The following is a 21455-nucleotide window of genomic DNA, read 5'->3' on the forward strand; positions in this document are numbered from 1 at the left end:
ACTGGAAAAGATGTCTACCTAAATCAATCATAAATATAAGCATTATAAATAATATACTACTTTATCTTCTACTATCTTATAAATATGATATACTCAACTCAATCGTAACTTATGTTGACATAAAAGGGAAAAGATTGTTTAATCTACTCAACCATTAAAAATTGAAATTTGAAATAGTTTTCTAATTTGATTAATAATATATTGTCACTGATAAATTCATTGATTGATTCTTTATTGATTCATACTAATATTGATTCAAATTGATATCACTTGACGTTTGAATCGAATAGAAAGTACATAATTAATTATCACAATTAATTCTAATTAAATTTATTCATCAAAAACAATTACATTACAAATTAGGATACTATAACAATTAATAAAATTAAAACAATGAAGTTTCATGCATTGAATAATATTTCTCAATAGGCAAAGATAATTCAATGAATAAATGTACACCCCACTATAAATTATATGTGTTGGGGTATAGATTTATTTGGACAAATAATTTTTTCAACAATTACTAAAGAAGAAATGCTGATATTTAGTGGTTGAAAATCCTTACAGCGAAATCTGACTGTATTTCTTTAAATAATAAATACTCAAGATTTATCTCATTTGCAGCATCTTAATGAACTAAAATGGACTAGAAATTATCGAGTACTGGTATAAATTTACTAAACTATCTGTGGAATGTAGTGAATGAGTATGACTTAAACCTCTATACTAGAATAAAATTTCATGTATTGTCAATTAAATTTTTCATCTTCATAAACTTTATTCAACAAATGTATCAATTAATTGATTCAATTTCAGCGTCAACATCATTTTCCTGATGGTCAAGTTCGTAAATAATGGACTTTTAAACATTTTTTTGCACATCAGCACATTTATGAACTAATTTTTTGTATTTGATATTTTGCTTAGGGTGTCGAAGACTTTTATTGTGGTTCAAAAATTGAGTCATTTTCCTTGTATATTTAGCACACAATAAAAGCGTATTTTGATGTTTTATTGCCATGTAGGTAGCGAATTTTGAAATTATAGTATATTTTTTGGTAAAGTTTACACTAAAATTCCTAGTTTAATTCCTAGTTTATCCTTTTCATAATAATCTTACCTTATAATATAGGTATTAATTTTTTCAATTAATTTTTTATCTAAGACACGATATATTATGTTACATTGTAATTATCTTCACATTATTTTATACTCGAGACTACAATTTTCTCCATTCACAATTTTATAATAGCAAACTTTCGTATATATTTTTTGTATACTAGTACATTTCAATCAATATTATATTTTCTTTTGTAACTTATATAATATTATTCACCATCTTATCACGACCAAAAAAAAAAAAAATTTTTTTGTAATATTTTTCTCTCGTAGACTTCATATTCTATAATCTTGTTTTGTATTAAACTAGTTGTATATTCTAATGAGCAATAAATCTTCAGTTTTTTTACATCATACATAATCATAATCATACATAATGAATAACCAAACTTACCATCTCATAAATTCACTCTCTTGTGAATTTCAATTTTCTGAACTCATTCTGTTGGATAGATCCATTAAACCTATCATAATTAATAATACATATTCAAATAATCAGCAATTAATATACGAGTATTCAATACAGCCTATTAATTGCACTTGTGTTGAAAATAATTCCTTTAATGCTATAATCAATGTCAGACGTGATCTATTTTATAGAGTTATAACATGAGATCCATCGAACCTACTTGGATCCTACTTGGATTTTTTTCAAATCAAATGAATTGAAAATTACAGAATTTAATCTAATCTTTCTTTTTTTCTCCCTCATCCACCACGGAAATTGCAGAATCTTGACTAATTCCCAGTTTTATTATGATGTTGATTTACTATTTAAATTGATCAATGAATCAAATGAACCATGGTGGTAGAGTATCGCACTGCATCAATAAATAATGTCAATATAGCAAAATTAACTAAATATAGGTGATTAGTAAATGTGATAAATTCTAATCTGTAATCAATGAATATCCAATTGTATTCTCCTATAAATTGATTTATTTATTTATTTATACAAGAGAGACAAAAACACATAGTGTCGGTTGCTCAAAAGCCGGCTAAATTTTTATCGTGATTAATTCCACGAGAACCAATCAGAGAAGCCGTCTTTTCAAAAAGGCCTTCTCTGATTGGTTGTACTGGAATTAATCACGGTTAAAATTTAATTGGCTTTTGTGCAACCGGGCCTAAGTCATGAAATGATTGGAAATGGCAAAACAGGCTTAAATCCTATTGGAAATGGTCCAATAATCACACTCTTATCTGTAGAAATGGTTCATCAATTTCTTACTTTAATGGTTCATTAAAGTATATTCTATCACTTCCCAATTGAAACTAGTTTTCTATTGTGAATTGAGGAGTATTGCACTGTCATATCTTCGTGGAGCAATATAAAGTACAATCATAGGGTATTTAAGTCTATTTCCATAACTTTTTTAATATTATTTATTCTATGGAACCAGTTTTTCATTGTGAATATTGAGTATTGAATATTACCTCAATTGTATTTGTATATGAATAAATAAATATTTCCATTTCATTAGGAGTATTAAACTGTTTGTGAAGCAATATGAATTACAATCATAGGGTATTCATCGTTTGTATTTGTTTGAACAGATTCTGATATTGTCAATTTTTTCTTGTTTTCAGACCGACGGTAGTCCTGTTGCGCTTTTCAATTTTTTCCTGCAAATAGTGAGAGAGCAGATGCACGTGGTCCTCGCTTTCAGTCCGATCGGCGATGGCTTCCGAAATCGCATTCGAAAGTTCCCTGCTTTGGTCAACTGTTGCACTATAGATTGGTTCCAGGTAACCTTTTAAAAATGTGTAAGTTAATTCAAAAACATGTTGAACGTTGAGAATTGAGCTACATGTTAGTACTGAAGTTTAAGTGAACATTTAATACGAGAAACTGATCAAGAAAAATTGAATCTTCAGGGCCGGTTTCCTAGCTCGGGATTTGTCTAAGTTCTAGACTTTAAACAGCTGGACTCAGAATATTTGGTTTCCAGAATGGGGCACAGTCGTAGTCATTGTCATAGTCATAGTCATGTTTGAATTGAATTTCGAAAAACTAGAAAGTTAAACACAGAATAAAATAAAGAGAAAATAGTGTAAAGTTTCAGATATTTTGAATTATTTAGGAATGTTTAATTTCGTAGTTGCAGTCCACGTTTAAATCAAATCTCGAAAAACTAGAAAATTGAACACAGAATAAAATAAAGAGGAAATAGTGTAAAGTTTCAGCTATTTTGAATTATTTAGAAATGTTTAATTTCGTCAAGGAAAAACGTTTCCAATTTATTATAGAAATGAAAAAAAACTGCGACCACGCCCCGTTTTGGAAAGCCAATTTTCCGACTCCAGCTGTATTAAGGTAGGCGCACACAGATCGTCATCGGACGCGGATAGGGATGCGCACTCCAATTGAAAACAATGCATCAAATCTAATCTTCCGATCCGTCCGATGACGATCTGTGTGCACCTACCTTTAAAGTCTAGAACTCAGCTAAATCCCGAGCTCGGAAACCTGCCCTTGAACAAAAATTAATTAATATAGAAATAATCACATAGTACACTTTTTTATGAACACTACTAGTTTCAAGCCATTTTCGAGTGTTTTTTTTCAAAACTTGTAGTGTTCATAACTTTGAAAAAAATCGCACTATGTATTATCATTTGTATATTAATGTATATAATCAACTTCCTCCAAACTTTAAACAGATTAATCATCCTAGAAAGTTCAAAACAATAGTACACAATGGGTTGATGTGCAAAGGAAGACAGAACATAGAAAACATTATTTCAAACAGCAACTAAACACCTAATGACTTACTAAACACTAACTAATTAATAATCCGCACAAAAAAAAACCTTCTCTAGAACATGGTACGCCATAGTGGAGTAGGTCAATTTTCACACAGAAAACACTTAACATATAGAGGACACATTATAAGAAAATATCGGGGACCGAGCTTCGCTCTGGAATACAAAAGCATAAAAATGTATTACGAAAGAAGAAATTATAATAACATTAATACAGAAATGTTCTATCTAATAACAGTAAATTGAAATTAATTCCCAGAGGAATGCAAAAATTTCCCTCACAAAGGCCCAGTTGCACAAAAGCCGGTTAAATTTTAATCCTGACTAACTTCACGGGAACCAAATCAGAGAAGACCATTTCAAACAGATGGATTTACTGGAATTAATCAGGATTGAAAATAACCCGGCTTTTTTGCAACCGGCACTAAGTACCTGATTGAATGATTACCACATTTCAACATCTGAGTCATAATTTTGACACAGTCCCACACACATGAACTCGCTAACTCCCATCACCAACAGACGATGAAATAATTATTATCAGCTGTTTTTCCAAGGATGAATAATATAATTATCCTTTTTATGTCCCTCGACGAGTTTTCCCAGGGATGAGACCTAGTGCAATCGAATCTTTATATTATAAACCTAATATGTTCTGAGTTTCGTGGGAATCGTTAGAGCCGTTTTCGAGATCCGGTGAATACAAACATATAAACATATAAACATCCAAGCATCTAAACATATAAACAGAAGTTGCTCGTTTATAGTATATGATTTTTATTGTAACTAACTATCGTATGTAATTGTAATTTATCTAATCTTTTCTGTAATTGATGTAGTAGTTTTAGTTTTTTGGGAAATAAAAATGTATTTATTTATCTATTTAATTTAACAATTGAAGTAGCCCTATCACAATACTTTATTAGAAAACTATGAAAATATTTTCAAACAAATCATTTTTATTTTCTCTCAGCCTTGGCCGTCCGATGCTCTTCTGGCAGTTTCAAAGAAGTTTTTGGCAGACGTTGAGTTGACGGAGCAGGAGCGAACAGCAAGCATAGACATGTGCCAGGAGTTCCACTCCTCCACGATACGGCTGGCCGATGAGTTCTACACTCGACTGCAGCGCAAGGTCTACATCACACCCACCTCGTATTTAGAGCTCATCAACACCTTCAAGGACCTGCTTAACAAACAGAGAATGTGAGTCAACTTGATTGTTGATTTGGAGATTAATTGATGCCTCGCATATTAGGCTACTGTTGTGGTGTACAAGGTGGCGTAGATGGAGCGGGTGGCTTTAAAATACTTGTTAAGCTGTCAATTTTAAAGGTATTGGACTGAAATAAAGTGCAAAACGTGTAGTTACAATGGAAGTTTATTAACAAAAAACTAGTCGTTAGTTCTTGAAAATAACATCCATCAAAAATGTCCTTCTTCTTGAGCGACACATTTTTGGAGTCGATCCTTAACGTTCCGCATTGCTCGTTCAAGTGCATCACCAGGAATTGATGATCACTACACTTAAGTTATAGACACTATGTGGTTCCAAAAACACGAGGTAACTGCACATATCTTTAGGATACCAATGCAAGCTGTACGCGATCTGTTCACTTCTGGCCGTCGTTCGATTTTCCATAATGGAGATTTTCATTGGGCCCCTGGCTCACTGATCTATGACTTTTTTTATGGGGCTATTTAAAAACAAGAGTCTACATGAACAAACCCCGGATCATTCAGGAGTTGAAGGCAGCAATTCACAACGAAATCATATCAATTCCTGGTGATGTGCTTGAATGGGCAATGCGGAAATTTAAGGTCAGACTTCAAGAATGCGTCGCTCGAGAAGGAGGGCATTATTTTACGGTTGTAATTCTTTAAAACTGGCTTGACTAATTTTCTAGTAATAAACTTGCACTGTAACTGCACGTTTCGCACTTTATTTCAATAAAAACCTTTAGAATTGACAGTTTTAAAAGTATTTTAAAACCACCCAATCCATCTGCGCCACCCTGTAAAAAACTGTAAGGGGTTGCTCACTTTAAAAGTGTAGTCGTTATTGATTGTATCTTCAAATCAAATTATATTTCACTCAAAAATCAACATTCAAGAATATCAACTATTAAGTATTATTATTATTATCATCCATAGTTGGAAAACCCCTTCAATCTTCCACCCTTTTTTTGCACCACTTTCTTTTTATTTTGTTTCAATGAGTATTGTTGTTGTTTGCATGTATTCTTTTTGTTAATGTATCTGTATCAAACTTGTATGTGTGTGTAAAAATAAATTAAATTGAATTGAAAATTATTGCTATAATATCTAAATATTATATTAATTGCTAATATCTAATATCTATTATTAGATATCTAATATCTATTGCTAATATCTAATATTTTAATGACTTTGAAGTGGAACATTGCTTTCAGTGAATTAGTTTGTGTTTTATTTCTGGTTCGAAATTTTTCTTAATAACTCAATATTTTCAAGTTCTGAGATTTTATTGAATGTTATCATTCTATTATATTCGGTTTTTAATCAAATCAAATTCAAAATCTCTAGTTTATTTATATTCCTGGACTGAAAAGTGGACTCAAATCAATTCATTTGGATAGCATGACCTATAATTTTTATTCATTCATAACTATACCTTCATTGTATCATCATTCAACCCATCATCATCACCTAGGCTTGAAATACTTCTAGAAAGTCACCTTTGTAAAATAATAATAAAAAAATGGAATGGCTATAGTGCTTGTGTAGCAGCATTAAAGTCCCGGTTTGAACCCGGATATTTTTAGCCAGGTCACTCACATGCTCTCGTATGGGCACGTTAACTGCCGGTACCGGCTGATACAGAACAGTCGTGGGGCCCATTGACGGCTTGAATTATATATTCAGGCGAGGTAAAACCTCCGTCAGTGACTCCCCAACAATAAATGTCATACGATTATTATTATCATGGAGTGGCTTACCATATTAAATTATCACTTTGATACGATTTTTGCTTTTGAATATTATCATTTTTTTGTTCACCAATGTCAGCACCCCTTGTAGGTTTTTACTGTACAATTAACGTGGAGTGCCGTGTATAATGTAAAGTACAAGTTAACAAGCAAAGTACAATTTTTGTTGTATTGTTTCAGGGATGTGATGAACGGCAAGAAGCGCTATGAAGTGGGGTTGGATAAGCTGAACAAGGCTGCTTCGGAGGTGTCAGTGATGCAGGACGATCTGCAGAAATTGCAGCCGGCTCTGCAAGTGGCCGCACAAAATGTCAAGGACATCCTTGTCAAAGTTGAAGAGGAGTCTGCTGATGTGGCAAAAGTGAGTCTTAAACACATTTATTTTTCTCCTTCTTTGTTTAACAGCCGTTGGGCTGGTTGGCAGCATTTCTCCATTCCTCATTGTCATCCGCCAAAGTTTTAAGGCCACTGTTAGTTGGCACATCTCACATCCTTCTTCAGTTGTTCTATTTACTCCAGTCTTGGCCTTCCTCACGCATTCCTTCCCTCATTTTCTTCTTAGGGATATTAAAATTAATTATTATTAAACGGAAATCCCAATTAAATGCTGTAAATCAGTGGTTCTCAGAGTGTGGAGCGCGATCCCCAAGGGGGGCGTGATGAATGCTCAGGGGGGGGGGCGCAAAACTTGGTTGGAAAATGTTTTAAATTTACTTCTAAAATAATTACGATAAGCTATCTTTCTATTTTTAAAATTAAATGTGAGTAATTTTTACTCATAAAATATTTATATCAACCGTATTGTCGAATTCAAATTCTCAATCAATAAGTGCTCCCTCAAATTGATAGAAAAAGAAAAAACCTCATTGATCTCCAAGGTGACTTTGCGCTTAAAATGAAGTTTGAAGAATATTCTCTTACTTCCTTCTGGATTTGTGTGCAAAAGGAACACCCAATTTTCAGTGGAAAGGCATTGAAGATATAGATCCATTTGCTACAATTTTTCCATGTAAAACTGGGGTTTCAGCACTAGCTGCCATTAAAAGTGAATATAGACCAAGACTGGATGTGACCCAGGAACTTAGAGTAGCGTTATCGGAGCTGACACCTCGTTTGAACAAACTCTATGCGAAAAAAACAAGCTCTGACGCTTTTTGTAATGTTAATTTCTATGAAAAAAAACTATGTACTATAGTACCTAGCTGTAGTACCTGAATAAATTATAATTTATTGTTTGTATAGAATTTGTTGTTTTATTATGATTGAAACTACTGCAACATTGGGTTATGTATAGAATGTGCAAAACTCAACTAAATAAATATTGAGCGTAAAATATTTAGGTATATACGTACGTATACGTATATGTACAACATGTATAGTAGTCTATGCTTATACATGTCGGGGGTCCGGCTTACAGCTGAATTATGCAGGGAGGGCTTGAAGTAAAAAGTTTGAGAACCACTGTGGTAAATCACCCCGAAAACTTCTGCTACTGCAAATATTGACAACAGGGTAAACAGCTAGATGGAAATTCGATGAGCGCTACTATATAAAATAATTTGTCAGCCCGGGAATCGAACCCCGTAGTATTTGTATAGTAGCGCTCATCGGATTTCCATATAGCTGTTTACCCTGTTGTCAATATTTACAGTAGCAGAAGTCTTCGGAGTGATTTACAGCATTTATTTGGGATTTCCGTTCAATAATAATTATTCATTAATTTGCATTGATCACATGCAACTTCCAATTTATTTCCATCTGGATATTGAAATTATTGGAACACAATAAAATTCATCAAGTACTCTTTTATCTTATCACAATACAAGTAGTTTAAATTAGATTCTCACTCGAGCTCAGATGACTCCTGAAGAGTTGAAACTAGTTGTGTTGTGATGTTGTTATAATTGAAAGGGTTCTCGATAACTCATATTGAGTTCCAGAGAGTTGTATTGTTTCGAAGAGAATTTTATCAATTCCCTCAATACAAAGTGTTAGTTCCTGATGGAAATTGGAATAGAATTTCTATTCCATCCTATACTAGAATGGAATCGTAATAGTTATTTGTGCAACTAGTGCGCAAAGTGACAGTTTGCTGCACCGAAAGAAACGTTTACGCCCGAGCCGTAGGCGAGGGCGGAATGGTTTTTTGAGTGCAGCAGAGGAACTTTGCGCACGTATTCCACATTAAATTTTTCCTACAGTTACCATTGAATATGAAAAGTGGGTAATTATGGGTAAAATTCCCTGAAATGCATCAAATGTTTTTCTGTGTAATTTTATTATTAATAAAAACCTTAATTTATTTAAAATTGAATAATGTAGTAGTAAATGAATGAAAGCGGCTGTCACTCATGTAGTGGCTGTCGCTGTCATCCACTGTTGTCCACTGCCTTCATATTATTATAACGTGCACCACAACACTATACCACACTATACCACAGTTACCAACTTCATTTTCATTTTGCTGCACTGGTGCTCCATATAACCTACTATTTTGCGTTGCCATGTTGCAAGTCGAGTGCAGAAAAAAATTTTCCCGCACTAGAGCGGAAAAGTGATTCTTTGCGTTCTGTAATCAGTGCAGGAATGGTCACTTTTCAAGGTAACTGTAGGAAAAAGTATTTGTAAATGGACTATAAAATGTATAATGGACTAGTAAATTCACAGAAGAGGATATTTCTATCGTTCACTTTCTACAGGATATTTAATATCCTCTTCTGTGAATTTACTTCTTGATCATAGTTTTGTGTAAAATTGAAGATTTTCGAAAAAAATCATTTCCAGTAAACACATATTATTCGGAGCACAGCTCCCTGTAATATCTATCACGGTTTTTATTGTGAGAGATATCCTTTTTTATATGACTGCAACATATAAAGCTGGACTTCCAGAGGAGATCAAGTTGAAGAAACAGTGAAAGCTGACGATGTTTTCTTGAAAATTAGTGAGTTGATCTTGTAATGGCCAATAACTAACAGCAGATAGACACTTTCCTCTTTGTTCATTTACATTTTTCATCTGATTTTATTAAATTCAAGGTTGAAAAAAGTGAAACCAAACGATTTTATCATTAGAAAGTGGATCTTGTAACTAAGTGTTGATACACTTTTCTCTCTGTTCAATACCATTTTCCATTTGATCTTAGGCTTACTGACTTTCAGGTTGAAGAAATCGTTAAAGCAGACGATTTTATCATAAACGGTAGTAAGTTGCTCTTTTGTAACGAACAATAAGTGAAGATATACACTTTTCTCGCTAATCATTTTAATTTCCTAATTGTTTCTATTGAATTTCAGGTGGAAGAAATAGTGAAAGCAGACGAGGAGGTGGCCAACGAACAAGCCCAGGCTGCACAGGCGATCAAGGACGATTGTGACGCGAACTTGGCAGAAGCGCTGCCCATACTTGAGGCAGCCGAACGCGCCTTAAACACGTTGACTCCCAGCGACATAGCCATGGTGAAAGCCATGAAAAATCCTCCCAAAGGGGTCAAACTGGTCATGGAAGCTGTGTGCACGTTGAAGGTTCGTAGTAAATTGATGTAAATTCAAAGTTTGAATATTCATTTGATTTCATACACGTCTAATTAGTAATGAAGCACGTTGATGGTTCTTAGTAAAATAATGTAAATTCTGATAAGTTTCAATTCTTCTTTTGATTTCATACGCTCTCAAGTTTTATTGACTCATTCAAATTCTTTTCCGCTTACTATTGTTTTACTCTTGTTAATTTGTTTTGAGGGTGGATGAGTGAACCCCTTGTACTCCAATCATATAGGAAAAATAGTATAAGAAGATATTTCATGTTGTTGTGTGCCAATTTCAAAATTCGAAATTTTTAGTTTAGTCATTAGTTTTGAAGTGGAAATTGGACTTTTTGAAGTGAAAGTGAAATCTTAACCTTATTCTTTTTTGAAACTTTTATTATTAAAAATTTTGGAGAAGACAGTTTTGGGCTATGCCTGTTGTCTTCTCCCAATCATATGATATATATTATAATTATGATCTGTAATTGCCAATGAAATAAATTAGAATTAGAATTAAAATTTGAGATGATACTGTATCTGTATGATATTGTGTTGATACTGTATTATTTATGGTGATACCATAGAGAGAAGATAGCATAAGAAGATATTCCATGGTATAGATCGTTTATCTTACATATTTCAAGCCGAATTTGCTTAATTCAAGCCGATTACTGTCGACTACTCTCTTTTATTGCTGTTTTGGCCGGGTGAGAGTGAGAGAACGGCACCGTATGAGAGAGACTACCAGCGTCACATAGCATTATAAATTACTACCAGGATTATCGGCTTGAGTTAACAGTGGAATTTGGAACTTAAACGCCGTACCATGGGATATCTTCCCATGCTGTATCCCCTATGCTTCAAGTGAGAAACCGCTTCAGGGTTTCATAGTGAGATTCACGTTATGAAGTCAGTGGAAACGATAAGTTCGCATTGTTGCCACCATTCCGTTTCCACCTTCTTCAATCAATCAATCAATCAATCAATAGTTTATTTTTCCTTCATACAATGCATACATGAATGTATAATTACATAAATACAATTGACAATCAACAATATAAGTAAAAGTAAAATAGTATTATTATTAAATACGGAAAGTCCCTGAAAAGGTTAAAAACCTGAGCGCAGGGGCCGAGTGTTATTACTAATACAAAATTATTTCTAAGATAAATAAAATTGGTGGATTCCTATTAACATCTAAATTTGAAAAAATACAAAGAAGGAAAGTAAAAAAAAGTAAGAAAATACGAGATAATAAAATAAAAAAGCAGACATTCTTGAATGATTGTGAACTCATCCTAGTTACAATATTACAAGAAATCACTTATCCTAGGATGTGAAGAAGCAATCCATAAATCTATCTCTCTCAGAAGTCTTCCATTCAAATTATCTGTTATAAAAAAGTAGGTATCACATTTATAAGCTTATGAACAATATAATCAAACTGTCTTCTACAAATGGATAGAACTGCATTGTGTGGTTCAAAGGTAATGGTTGAGGGACGGAGATTGTAAGGCGATATACGGAGGTTGAAAAGTTCTCTATGTTTATTAATGTAAATAATCAAATTCTTTATATACAGCTGCTCAACCGTCAATACATTCAATTCAATAAAAATACTGTCACTTGGAAATCGTTTAGGTTTGCCCAAAATTGCCTTTAATAATGCTTTTTGGATGGTGAATATCTTATTGAAGTGATTCGAATAAGATGCACCCCAAATTTTTATACCATACTGAAGATGAGATTGAATGTAGGCAAAGTAAACTAATTTTGAAACGGCTATGTTACCCAACCTGCTGATATTATAAAATTTGTTTATCCAGTGCTTGAGTTTATTACAAAGCTTATCTATGTGAATATCCCATCGCAAATGCTGATCAACTATAACGCCTAGATATTTAAAATAATTTTCTCTTTTCAATTTTGAGCAGCCACAGCTATCGTTCGAGATTGAAAGAGTACAGTTTAAATCATGAATATGAATGTGGTCTAGATCAAGTGGTTGGCCAACCATATTGGCAGAGAAGGTCATGAAGACGCTTTTATTCGAATTAAGAGTGAGAATGTGCTCATCTAACCAGGTCTTAACAGTCTTCAATCCCGACTCTGCAGTTTTCTTCACCTCCTCCCAAGACGGTCCGGTAAACACTAAAGCGGTATCATCCGCAAAAGCGAGTGTCACACAGTTTTTCAATTCAAGTTTGATTAAATCATTAATATATAGAAGAAAGAGAATCGGAGATAAAACAGTTCCTTGAGGAAGACCGTAATCATTCAACTGTTTAAAACTAGTTTTATTTCCTATAGTAGGGATTTGGTATCTATTTGTTAAATAACTGCCAAATAATTTGAGGGGTATACCGCGTATGCCAATCTTTTCTATCTTTTTAGTAATTTGGAATGTGGGATTGTATCAAAAGCTTTGGCTAGGTCCAGGAAGGTAGCTATTGTTTTTTTATTTTCAGTGAAGTTATTTGAAATTGTTTGGGTTAAGAGGGTTATAGAATCAATTGTACTTTTGTTCGCCTGAAATCCATATTGGTTTTTATGAATGACATTATGTTTAAGTAGGTAACAAACTAGCCGGGACTTGATCAATTTTTCAATTAGTTTAGCGATACCACTCAGCAGACTGATTGGACGGTAGTTTGTTGGGTCTTTATGATCACCAGACTTATGTAGCGGTATAATATTTGCCAACTTCAAACTATCAGGAAAGCAGCCTTCCAAAAAACAACGGTTAATTATTTCTGATAAGGGTTTTACAATGTGAGGCCGGATAATTTTCAAACATTTATTACTTATTCTATCAATTCCGGAGCAGAGTTATCATTTAGAGAACTTAACACAGTAGATATTTCAATTTCAGTAGTAGGTGTTAGGAAAAAAGATACATGATCTCTTATAGATGAATCCCTAAACTTATTTCCCGCAGATGAGATGGGATTTTCGCTTTTCAATTTTTCAGCATAGTTCTTACCTACTTCGGCGAAGTGGATATTTAAAATATCAGCATCAATTTTGGGAGGAGTTGATTTTCGTTTTCTTCCCAACATCTCATTTAACGTGTCCCAGACTTTCTTTACATTATTTTTATTTTGGCTAATTTTATTTTTATAATAATCACATTTACTCTGTTTCAATAATTTATTCAGCATATTCCTATAAGCGATAAATTCGTTTTTTAAAATAACATTAAAAGGTTGCTTTGAGAGGCTTTTAAATAATTTATCACGTTTAGCAATTGATAGAACGAGACCCCTGGTGATCCAGGGTTTCAATGATTGAAATTTATGCGGAATATGCACTTTAACAGTTGCTTGTTCAATGTAACTAGTTATCTTTTCGGTGAAGAAAAGCATTTGTTCGTTTACATGTAAGTTTGGGTTACGCACACCTTCCCAATTCTCCTCCCCAATAGATAACAGTAATTTATTATAGTCAATTTTCTTATAAGAATGGACAGGTTTAGCGGCTTTAAGAAAATCAATTGAAAAATCAACATGAATACTGATACAAAAATGGTCAGTAATGCTTGTTTTGATAATTGAGCCAATTACATTATCAGGATTAAAAGTAGAGTTTTTAAAAAAAATATGATCAATGCATGATTCTGTGCTGCCATGAACTCTGGTAGGCTTATTAATATAAGACTTCAAACCATTTAAGGATAGTGTGCTAAGTGTGCTAAAATAATCGCTGGAAATGGTATTATTATCATTTAAGTGAATATTGATGTCACCTGCAAAGATTATATTAGCTCTATTTCTGGGAGATAGCAAGCATTCATCTAAGCTGTTCAGAAACGTATCTGCATTCGATGCAGGCGATCTATAAACAGCGATAATTGTAATCTTATCTTTTACTAACTTTAGATCTTCTAAAGTTAGTTGCTAGAAGTTGTAGTCCTGGTGAGAAATACCTATCTGATTCATTTAACCCATTATTATATTAGAAAAAATTGCTAATTAGTCTTTTCAGACTAGATTGCAAGAACATTAAAAAAAAACATTATTCACTTGAACGAAATTATTCACTTGATGTTTTTTCAATTCGCAGGATATCAAACCAGATCGCATTCCCGATCCTCAAGGCAGCGGAAAAATGATTGAAGACTACTGGGGTCCATCTAAAAGGATTCTTGGTGATATTCAATTCCTCAACAGCTTGAAATTCTTCGATAAAGACAATATACCTCCAAAAATTATGAAGATACTTCAAGAGAAGTACCTCAACAATGAAGAGTTTGATCCTGAAAAAATCAAAACAGCTTCAAATGCTGCCGAAGGTAAAAAATCCTTTTGATTTAGTTATTAGCTTTATTCAATTATGGATTTTAAGATTAAGCAATGATTTTCTTATCTCCTTGCTCCTTATTTCTTCCTTCTTCTTGGCTGTTTCTTCATTCTTCTTTCTTCTTCTTCCTTCTTTTTCTCCTCCAATTTCCTATTCTTATTCTTGTGACAGCACACATGTAAAACCACATATGATTTATAACGAATGTGGTAGCATTGAATATTTAATATTGTTTTTCATGGCAAATAAAGTATTCAGTCAATGTCCTGGTTTCTAGGTCACTTATACAATCTAATAAAGAGTTGAATCCATTTCAAATCTTTAGATTTGATTGTCATCAGATAAGTGTCCTAGAAAGCGTGCCTTAGTCTTCTTAATCATAATCTAAAGCTTACTTCATCTCCAGAAATCTTATTTAAAAAAAACCGTCAATTAAGTTTGATTAACTAAAAACCTCATTATTCCTACATCCCTATTTTTTCTCCTAATTCTTTCCTTCTATCTTCATTCTGGTCCTTCTCCATTTTTCTTCCCTCTTCTTCTTCTCCTCGCTTGTTGTTGTTGTTCTTCTTCTTATCGCTTTTTCTTCATTATTCCTTCATCTTTCGACCTGGCTTCTTCATTCTTCCTTCATCATTCCTTTTTCTTATCACTTCTCTTTAATCTTCAAATTTTCTATTATCTTTTCTATTCAACTATCTATTCTCTTTCGTATTCTTGAGCTCTCTATCCTGATTGTTGTTGCTGTCAGTTATGTGCTGAAAAACCCAGACAGACATCAGACAAATACCAGACAAACGCCAGACAAACATAAAATAAACGCCAGACAAACATCACACAAACGCAAGACAAACATCAGAAAAACGCCAGACAAACATCACACAAACGCCAGACAAATATCAGACAAGCCCTTAGTTGAGGCTATATTATCCCTGTGAGCAGACTGTTTCATTAATACGTCTTGTATTCTCTCTAATGCGAGCTTTTTGTACGTTTTGTTGCTGTCAGGTCTGTGCAAGTGGATAATAGCGATCTCGAAGTACGACGCGGTGGCGCGGGTGGTGGCTCCGAAGAAGGTGGCCCTGGCGGCGGCCGAGGCACAGTATGCCGAATGCATGGCGCAACTTGAAGTGAAGCGTGCCCAACTTCGCGAAGTCCAGGCCAAGCTCGCAAAGTTGCAAGAGACGCTCGACCAGAACAACAAACGCTTTCAGGTATGTTGGTATGTTACTAGAGAAATTTAGGCTATACCATAGAGCAAAGATGGTTAGAAGAAGATATCCCATGGTTTGTAGAATTCAGTCAAAGTTTGGAAGTTTTGTATGGAGTTATGTATCAAGTTTAGATGATACTGTATCATATTGTGTTGATACTATCTTTTGGACTATCGTTAGGGCTACTCTTGAATAGAAGCTTGCAATAGTATTTATTTAATGTTTTTTTTTATTTATTTTATCCAATTACCTGATATTGGCATCATGGCCGAAACAGGTCGTAAATAAACAATTTGAAAAAACGGTACTTAAATTTGTTTTTATTTTTTATTTCTGTGTTGATACTGTATCATTTATGACAATACCATAGAGAAAAGAAAGCATCAAAAGATGGTTTGTAGAATTCATTCAAAATTTGGAAGTTTCGTATCAAATTATGGTGTTGTAGTTCAGGTTGAGATGATACTGTATCATATCGTGTTGATACTGTACCATGTGTTGTGATATCGTATCATTTATGGGTGTTACTGTAGTATCATTTTGTGGGTGATACTGGATCATTTATGGTCATACGTTTCTCTATACCATAGAGAAAAGATAGCATAAGAAGATATACCATGGTTTGTAGAATTCAGTCAAAGTTTGAAAGTTTTTTATCAAATTATGGAGTTTGATATCATCAAGTTGAGATGATACTGTATCATATTGTGTTGATACTGTATGTGGGTTATACTGTATCATTTATGGTGATACCATAGAGGAAATACATTATAAGAAGATATCCCATGGTTTGTAGAATTCATTCAAAGTTTTGAAGTTTTTTATCAAAATTATAGTGTTGTGTATCAATTTGAAATAATACTGTATCATATTGGGTTGATACTGTATCATGTGTGGTGATATAAATATCAATAAAAAGTGAATAAATTAATTTATTGAAGGAATTAGCCAGCAGTTCGTGATGGTTAACAACAATATTTATCTTGTATCAATCTTCATATTGTACTCACTGCCTCTAAATTTATTTTTATTCGATTATTTCTTTTTCCTTGTGTAGCTGACACCTTTCATTCATCAGCTTGATAATTTGTTGTCAGGATCTACAAGATGACGTTGACCTGTGCACGAAGAAACTGCAGAGAGCGGAAGAGTTGATCAGTGGACTGGGGGGTGAGAGAACACGATGGAGTGCCACTGCTAAACAGCTCGGAGAGAGATATGGGCTGCTAACCGGTGAGAGTCTACCAATTTGAATCTATTCTGATACAAATAAAATAAATTTCTTTTAACAAATTAGATTTATTCAATACAAATGTATTAAATGTCCCTCAACCACAGGCATTAGACCATGAGAGGAGCCTTCTTCATACTGTCTGTATATATTTGTTGTTGGTTATCCATCTTGTTTCCACTATTATTATTACTATTAAATTTTATAAAACTTTAAAGTGAAAAAGCACTCACATTTTTTGATGTGGCGACGTCCGTTTCGTGCTGGTATCGCACATTTTCAAGCCAAACAGGAACTGAAGTGTTAAAGGTTATGAGGGTGAAATTTGGTGGGGGTGGAGGGGAGTTTTGGTGGTTAATGAAGGAGTATTTAAATGAGTTTGTCAAACAGGGTGTGGGAGGAAAAGTTGATTTGGTCATTTAGAATATTGTTTGGCTGTTGTTTGGTGTGTTTGTATATTTCAAACTGTTCTAGTACATTTAATTTAAATAGTGAACTCCACTTTTCCCACAAAAACAAAAAAATAAATGTACTAGAACAGTTTGAAATATACAAACACACCAAACAACAGCCAAACAAAATCTGTTCTAAATGACCAAATCACTTTTCCTCCCACACCCTGTTTGACAAACTCATTTAAATACTCCTCCATTAACCACCAAAACTCCCCTCCACCCCCACCAAATTTCACCCTCATAACCTTAAACACTGCAGTTCCTGTTTGGCTTGAGAATGTGCAATACCAGCACGAAACGAACGTCGCCACATCAAAGAATGTGAGTGCTTTTTCACTTTAAAGTTTTATAAAATTTAATAGTAATATATATTTGTTGTACACTACATCTGAACGAAGAAGAAGAAAATTCAATTAAAATTCCAATGTACGATAATTGGTGATACAATGAGTGGAGAATCTATTATTTTTATCAAAAACATCTCTACATTCTTCCTCTTTCTATACAGAGTGCGGCATCAAAACTTCCTTTTTTTAAATGCTCACTGTTCATTTAGTTGATGACATAGCGGAATGACAGTGGATAAAGATAGAAGAATAGCGATGCCGATTCTCTGCATTAATTAATCATATTTCTACACTGTCAAAAACATAATTGGCACCGTTGTGGACCAAGATAAGGATAGTACCACCGGCTTTGTCGAATGATAGACAAGGATAGCAAAACCAAAGTTGATCAAATACTGTCATTATAACGTGGACCTCACTATAGTTGTCACTCTCGAGAGTCGTGGTTTTAAAGATTTGTTCTTGCACAGTTAATGCGTTGAAAAAGCGAGGAGCTAGTGTTTGCCGTTGAGGCCTACTTTTTGCAGCACAGTGCGCCTTTCGGAATCGGTTTAGTTTAGCCCCGTTGTTGGCCCATGTTCCAGACCGGTAATCAATTGTTTTGTGGGTTACTAAGTTCAGAAAAATAGGTAGTTGACCGAGCGAAGTGAGGTCTAATATTCAAGTCGACGGTTTTGCATTTCGTTTTATGTTGCGCATTTACAGCAAAACGCGGCAATAGATTTTTATTAGATTTGAAAATCGGTAATAGATTTTCATGAAATTCGACAGGTATGTTCCTTTTTGAATTTCGCGTCGACGTATATATAAGGTTTTTTGAAATTTTGCATTTTAAGGATAATACATAAGGAGAAGGAGTCTCCTTTATACGCCAATATTGGAGTGAAAATCAGACTATAGAATTATTCATCATAAATCATATTTCGAGTGGATTATAAATTGCATGCCATGACGCATGCAATTCAATATCTCAATGTAACTTGGTAAAAATCAGCTGCTGTGTGGACTATTAATTGCATGCTCATTGAATGCAATTTTCATGCACTATCAAATGAACTATTGATTGCATGCAATTAATAACTAAAATAACATAGTATTGTTTCTGGATCTGAAGTTCCACGGCCCATCAGATCACATCGAAATGTCTCGAAAACATGGAGACAGTGAGAGCTTCAATTTTGCTATCTCCAAGGCGTTCAGCACTCAAACATGCGTCAGCCATTGGACTTTCTGGTAGTTGTATGAGGAGGATTCTTCACGAAGACCTTCATTTCCATCCATACAAAATGGAAATAATTTACAAAATGGCTGTTTTGAAGGAATACTTCCCAAAATGCCTTATCTCAATTAGAGGATATTTACAATGGCCGACTAAATCTCCTGATTTGCCCCCATGTAATTGCTTTCTGTGGGTAATTCACTAATAGTTTTAGTCGTAAAAAGCAACCTAAATATTCAAACACACCCCTAATTTTAGAATCCAATGTTTAGATTTGCTCCCGTTTTATAACTGATGTGTGGTTGCAGGTGATATCCTGATTGCATCAGGAGTCGTGTCGTACTTGGGTCCGTTTACGATGCAGTTCAGACACGAGCAGACCAGCAAGTGGTTGGAACAGCTGAGTGGTTACAACATTTTCTGCTCCAAAGACTTCCAGCTGTCACAGATACTCGGCCAGCCTGTCGAGATTCGAGCCTGGAACATTTTCGGCTTGCCAACGGACTCGTTTTCTGTTGACAATGGTATTATTGTCAAGTGAGTATTGAAATTCTATAGAAAAACCTATAAATTACAAACAATAGAACTACCGAACTTACAAACACTTCTTTTGCTTGTTTGTAATGATGTCCTTATCAGTCCTGGACCCGGTTGCATAACAGCCGGTTAAATCTTAGCCGTGATCAATTTCACGAGAACCAATCAGAGAAGACGTTTTATAAAAGACGGCTTCTCTGATTGGTTCTCGTGGAATTGATGGTTTTTGACGCAAATAAGAATTAATTTTGATGCAATTAAGACGTTTTTGAAAAGACGGCTTCTCTGATTGGTTTTAATCACGGTTAGAATTGCACTGTTGTGCAACCGGCACCTAGACTTGTATGTTGGTTCATAATTGAATGAGCTTCTGCATATTTTTTTCTTTTCTGACTATTGTATTGTTTTCTCTATCCAATAAACTACTAGTTCTGTGAACAGTAGACCTCGCGCTCAGTAAGTTACATTGACCTGTTGTTATGTTTTCTCAAAAATTAATAAATAATTTATCAATTTAAAATGTCTAGAAAAAATCCTAAATAAGTATAGAGCTTCCTGTCCTATCGTACCGTGACGTGTCGTCCCGGAATGTGAGTGTGAGCGCTGTTATCAGGTTGCAACTGTCTACTAACGTTGATGGAAAGATACATTTTCAAGATGTTCGATGTTTTTGAACGGGTAGTATTATAGTCCACTAGACAGCTGATTTATGATGAATGATTCTATAGTCTGATTTTTACTCCAATATTGGCGTATGAAGGAGGCTCCTTTTTCCTTTTGCATTATCCTTGAAATGCAAAATTTCCAAAAACCTTGTATATACGTCGACGCGCAATTCAAAAAGGAACATACCTGTCAAATTTCATGAAAATCTATTACCGCGTTTCGCCGTAAATGCGCAACATAACGTTTAAACATTTAAACATTAAGAGAAATGCCAAACCGTCGACTTGAATCTTAGACCTCACTTCGCTCGGTCAATAAATAAATGTTAGGTCAAGGAACAGTTTTGTAACAGATAATTTAAATGTCCGAAAGATCTGAGAAAATTCCAATTCGAAAGAATTGGGAGTATTTTCTATAAAAAAATAAGTAAGTACATATGGCATTAATTTATTCTATTGTTCTGTCGAATTGGAAAAATTATATTTTTGTGCCTAGTACCCTAAGTGCTTTGAGAGAAAGAGCCAAAATAGATGTCCCACAATAATTTGGATGATATTTAAAAGTCACTCAATACTCAACAATAATGTAAATGATATTGGAAGTCACTCAGAACTCAGAAGTCGTTGCAATAAAATTGTCTATCAATCTACGTCATGAAGTTTTGTCTATAGTGAAATTCACTCCATACTGTCATCATACCCTACTTATTAAGTAGTCATTGTACTCATTCTTGAAAACTTATAATTATATGATTCCCAATAAATTATCTCTTCTTATTCCATAAGGAACGCTCGAAGATATCCTCTGATGATAGATCCACAAGGCCAAGCAAACAAATGGGTAAAAAATATGGAGAAAGCCAACAGTTTGCATGTTATTCGAATGACCAATGCCGACTATGTTCGCACGCTTGAAACTTCTATTCAGTTTGGCTTACCGGTAAGACCACTAATTTACATCTGGATAGTTTCAATTCAAAACTTGTAGAATGTAGAATTCATCCTTCAAAGTAGCTTCCAGTCACCTTGTAGCATTATTTGTAAACTTGTAATGAATCCTATCAATTGATTGAAATCATTATATTATTTTCAAATGAAAAGTGGGAAAATA

General features: G+C 34.0%; 1 protein-coding gene across 1 annotated transcript in view; it reads left to right on the plus strand.

Annotated features, from left to right (window-relative positions):
• LOC111047953 (dynein heavy chain 7, axonemal) overlaps positions 1-21455 on the plus strand; it is a 207161-nt gene that overhangs the window by 108372 nt on the left and 77334 nt on the right. The window contains exons 39-48 of the mRNA XM_039422913.1: positions 817-843; positions 2710-2868; positions 4859-5088; positions 7032-7212; positions 10148-10375; positions 14440-14668; positions 15685-15890; positions 16988-17123; positions 19451-19679; positions 21131-21284. Coding sequence (XP_039278847.1) covers positions 817-843; positions 2710-2868; positions 4859-5088; positions 7032-7212; positions 10148-10375; positions 14440-14668; positions 15685-15890; positions 16988-17123; positions 19451-19679; positions 21131-21284 — 1779 coding nt within the window. The remainder of the gene's footprint in view (positions 1-816; positions 844-2709; positions 2869-4858; positions 5089-7031; positions 7213-10147; positions 10376-14439; positions 14669-15684; positions 15891-16987; positions 17124-19450; positions 19680-21130; positions 21285-21455) is intronic.

This window comes from Nilaparvata lugens, chromosome 3 (genome assembly GCF_014356525.2).
Source record: "Nilaparvata lugens isolate BPH chromosome 3, ASM1435652v1, whole genome shotgun sequence".
Lineage (NCBI taxonomy): Eukaryota > Metazoa > Arthropoda > Insecta > Hemiptera > Delphacidae > Nilaparvata > Nilaparvata lugens.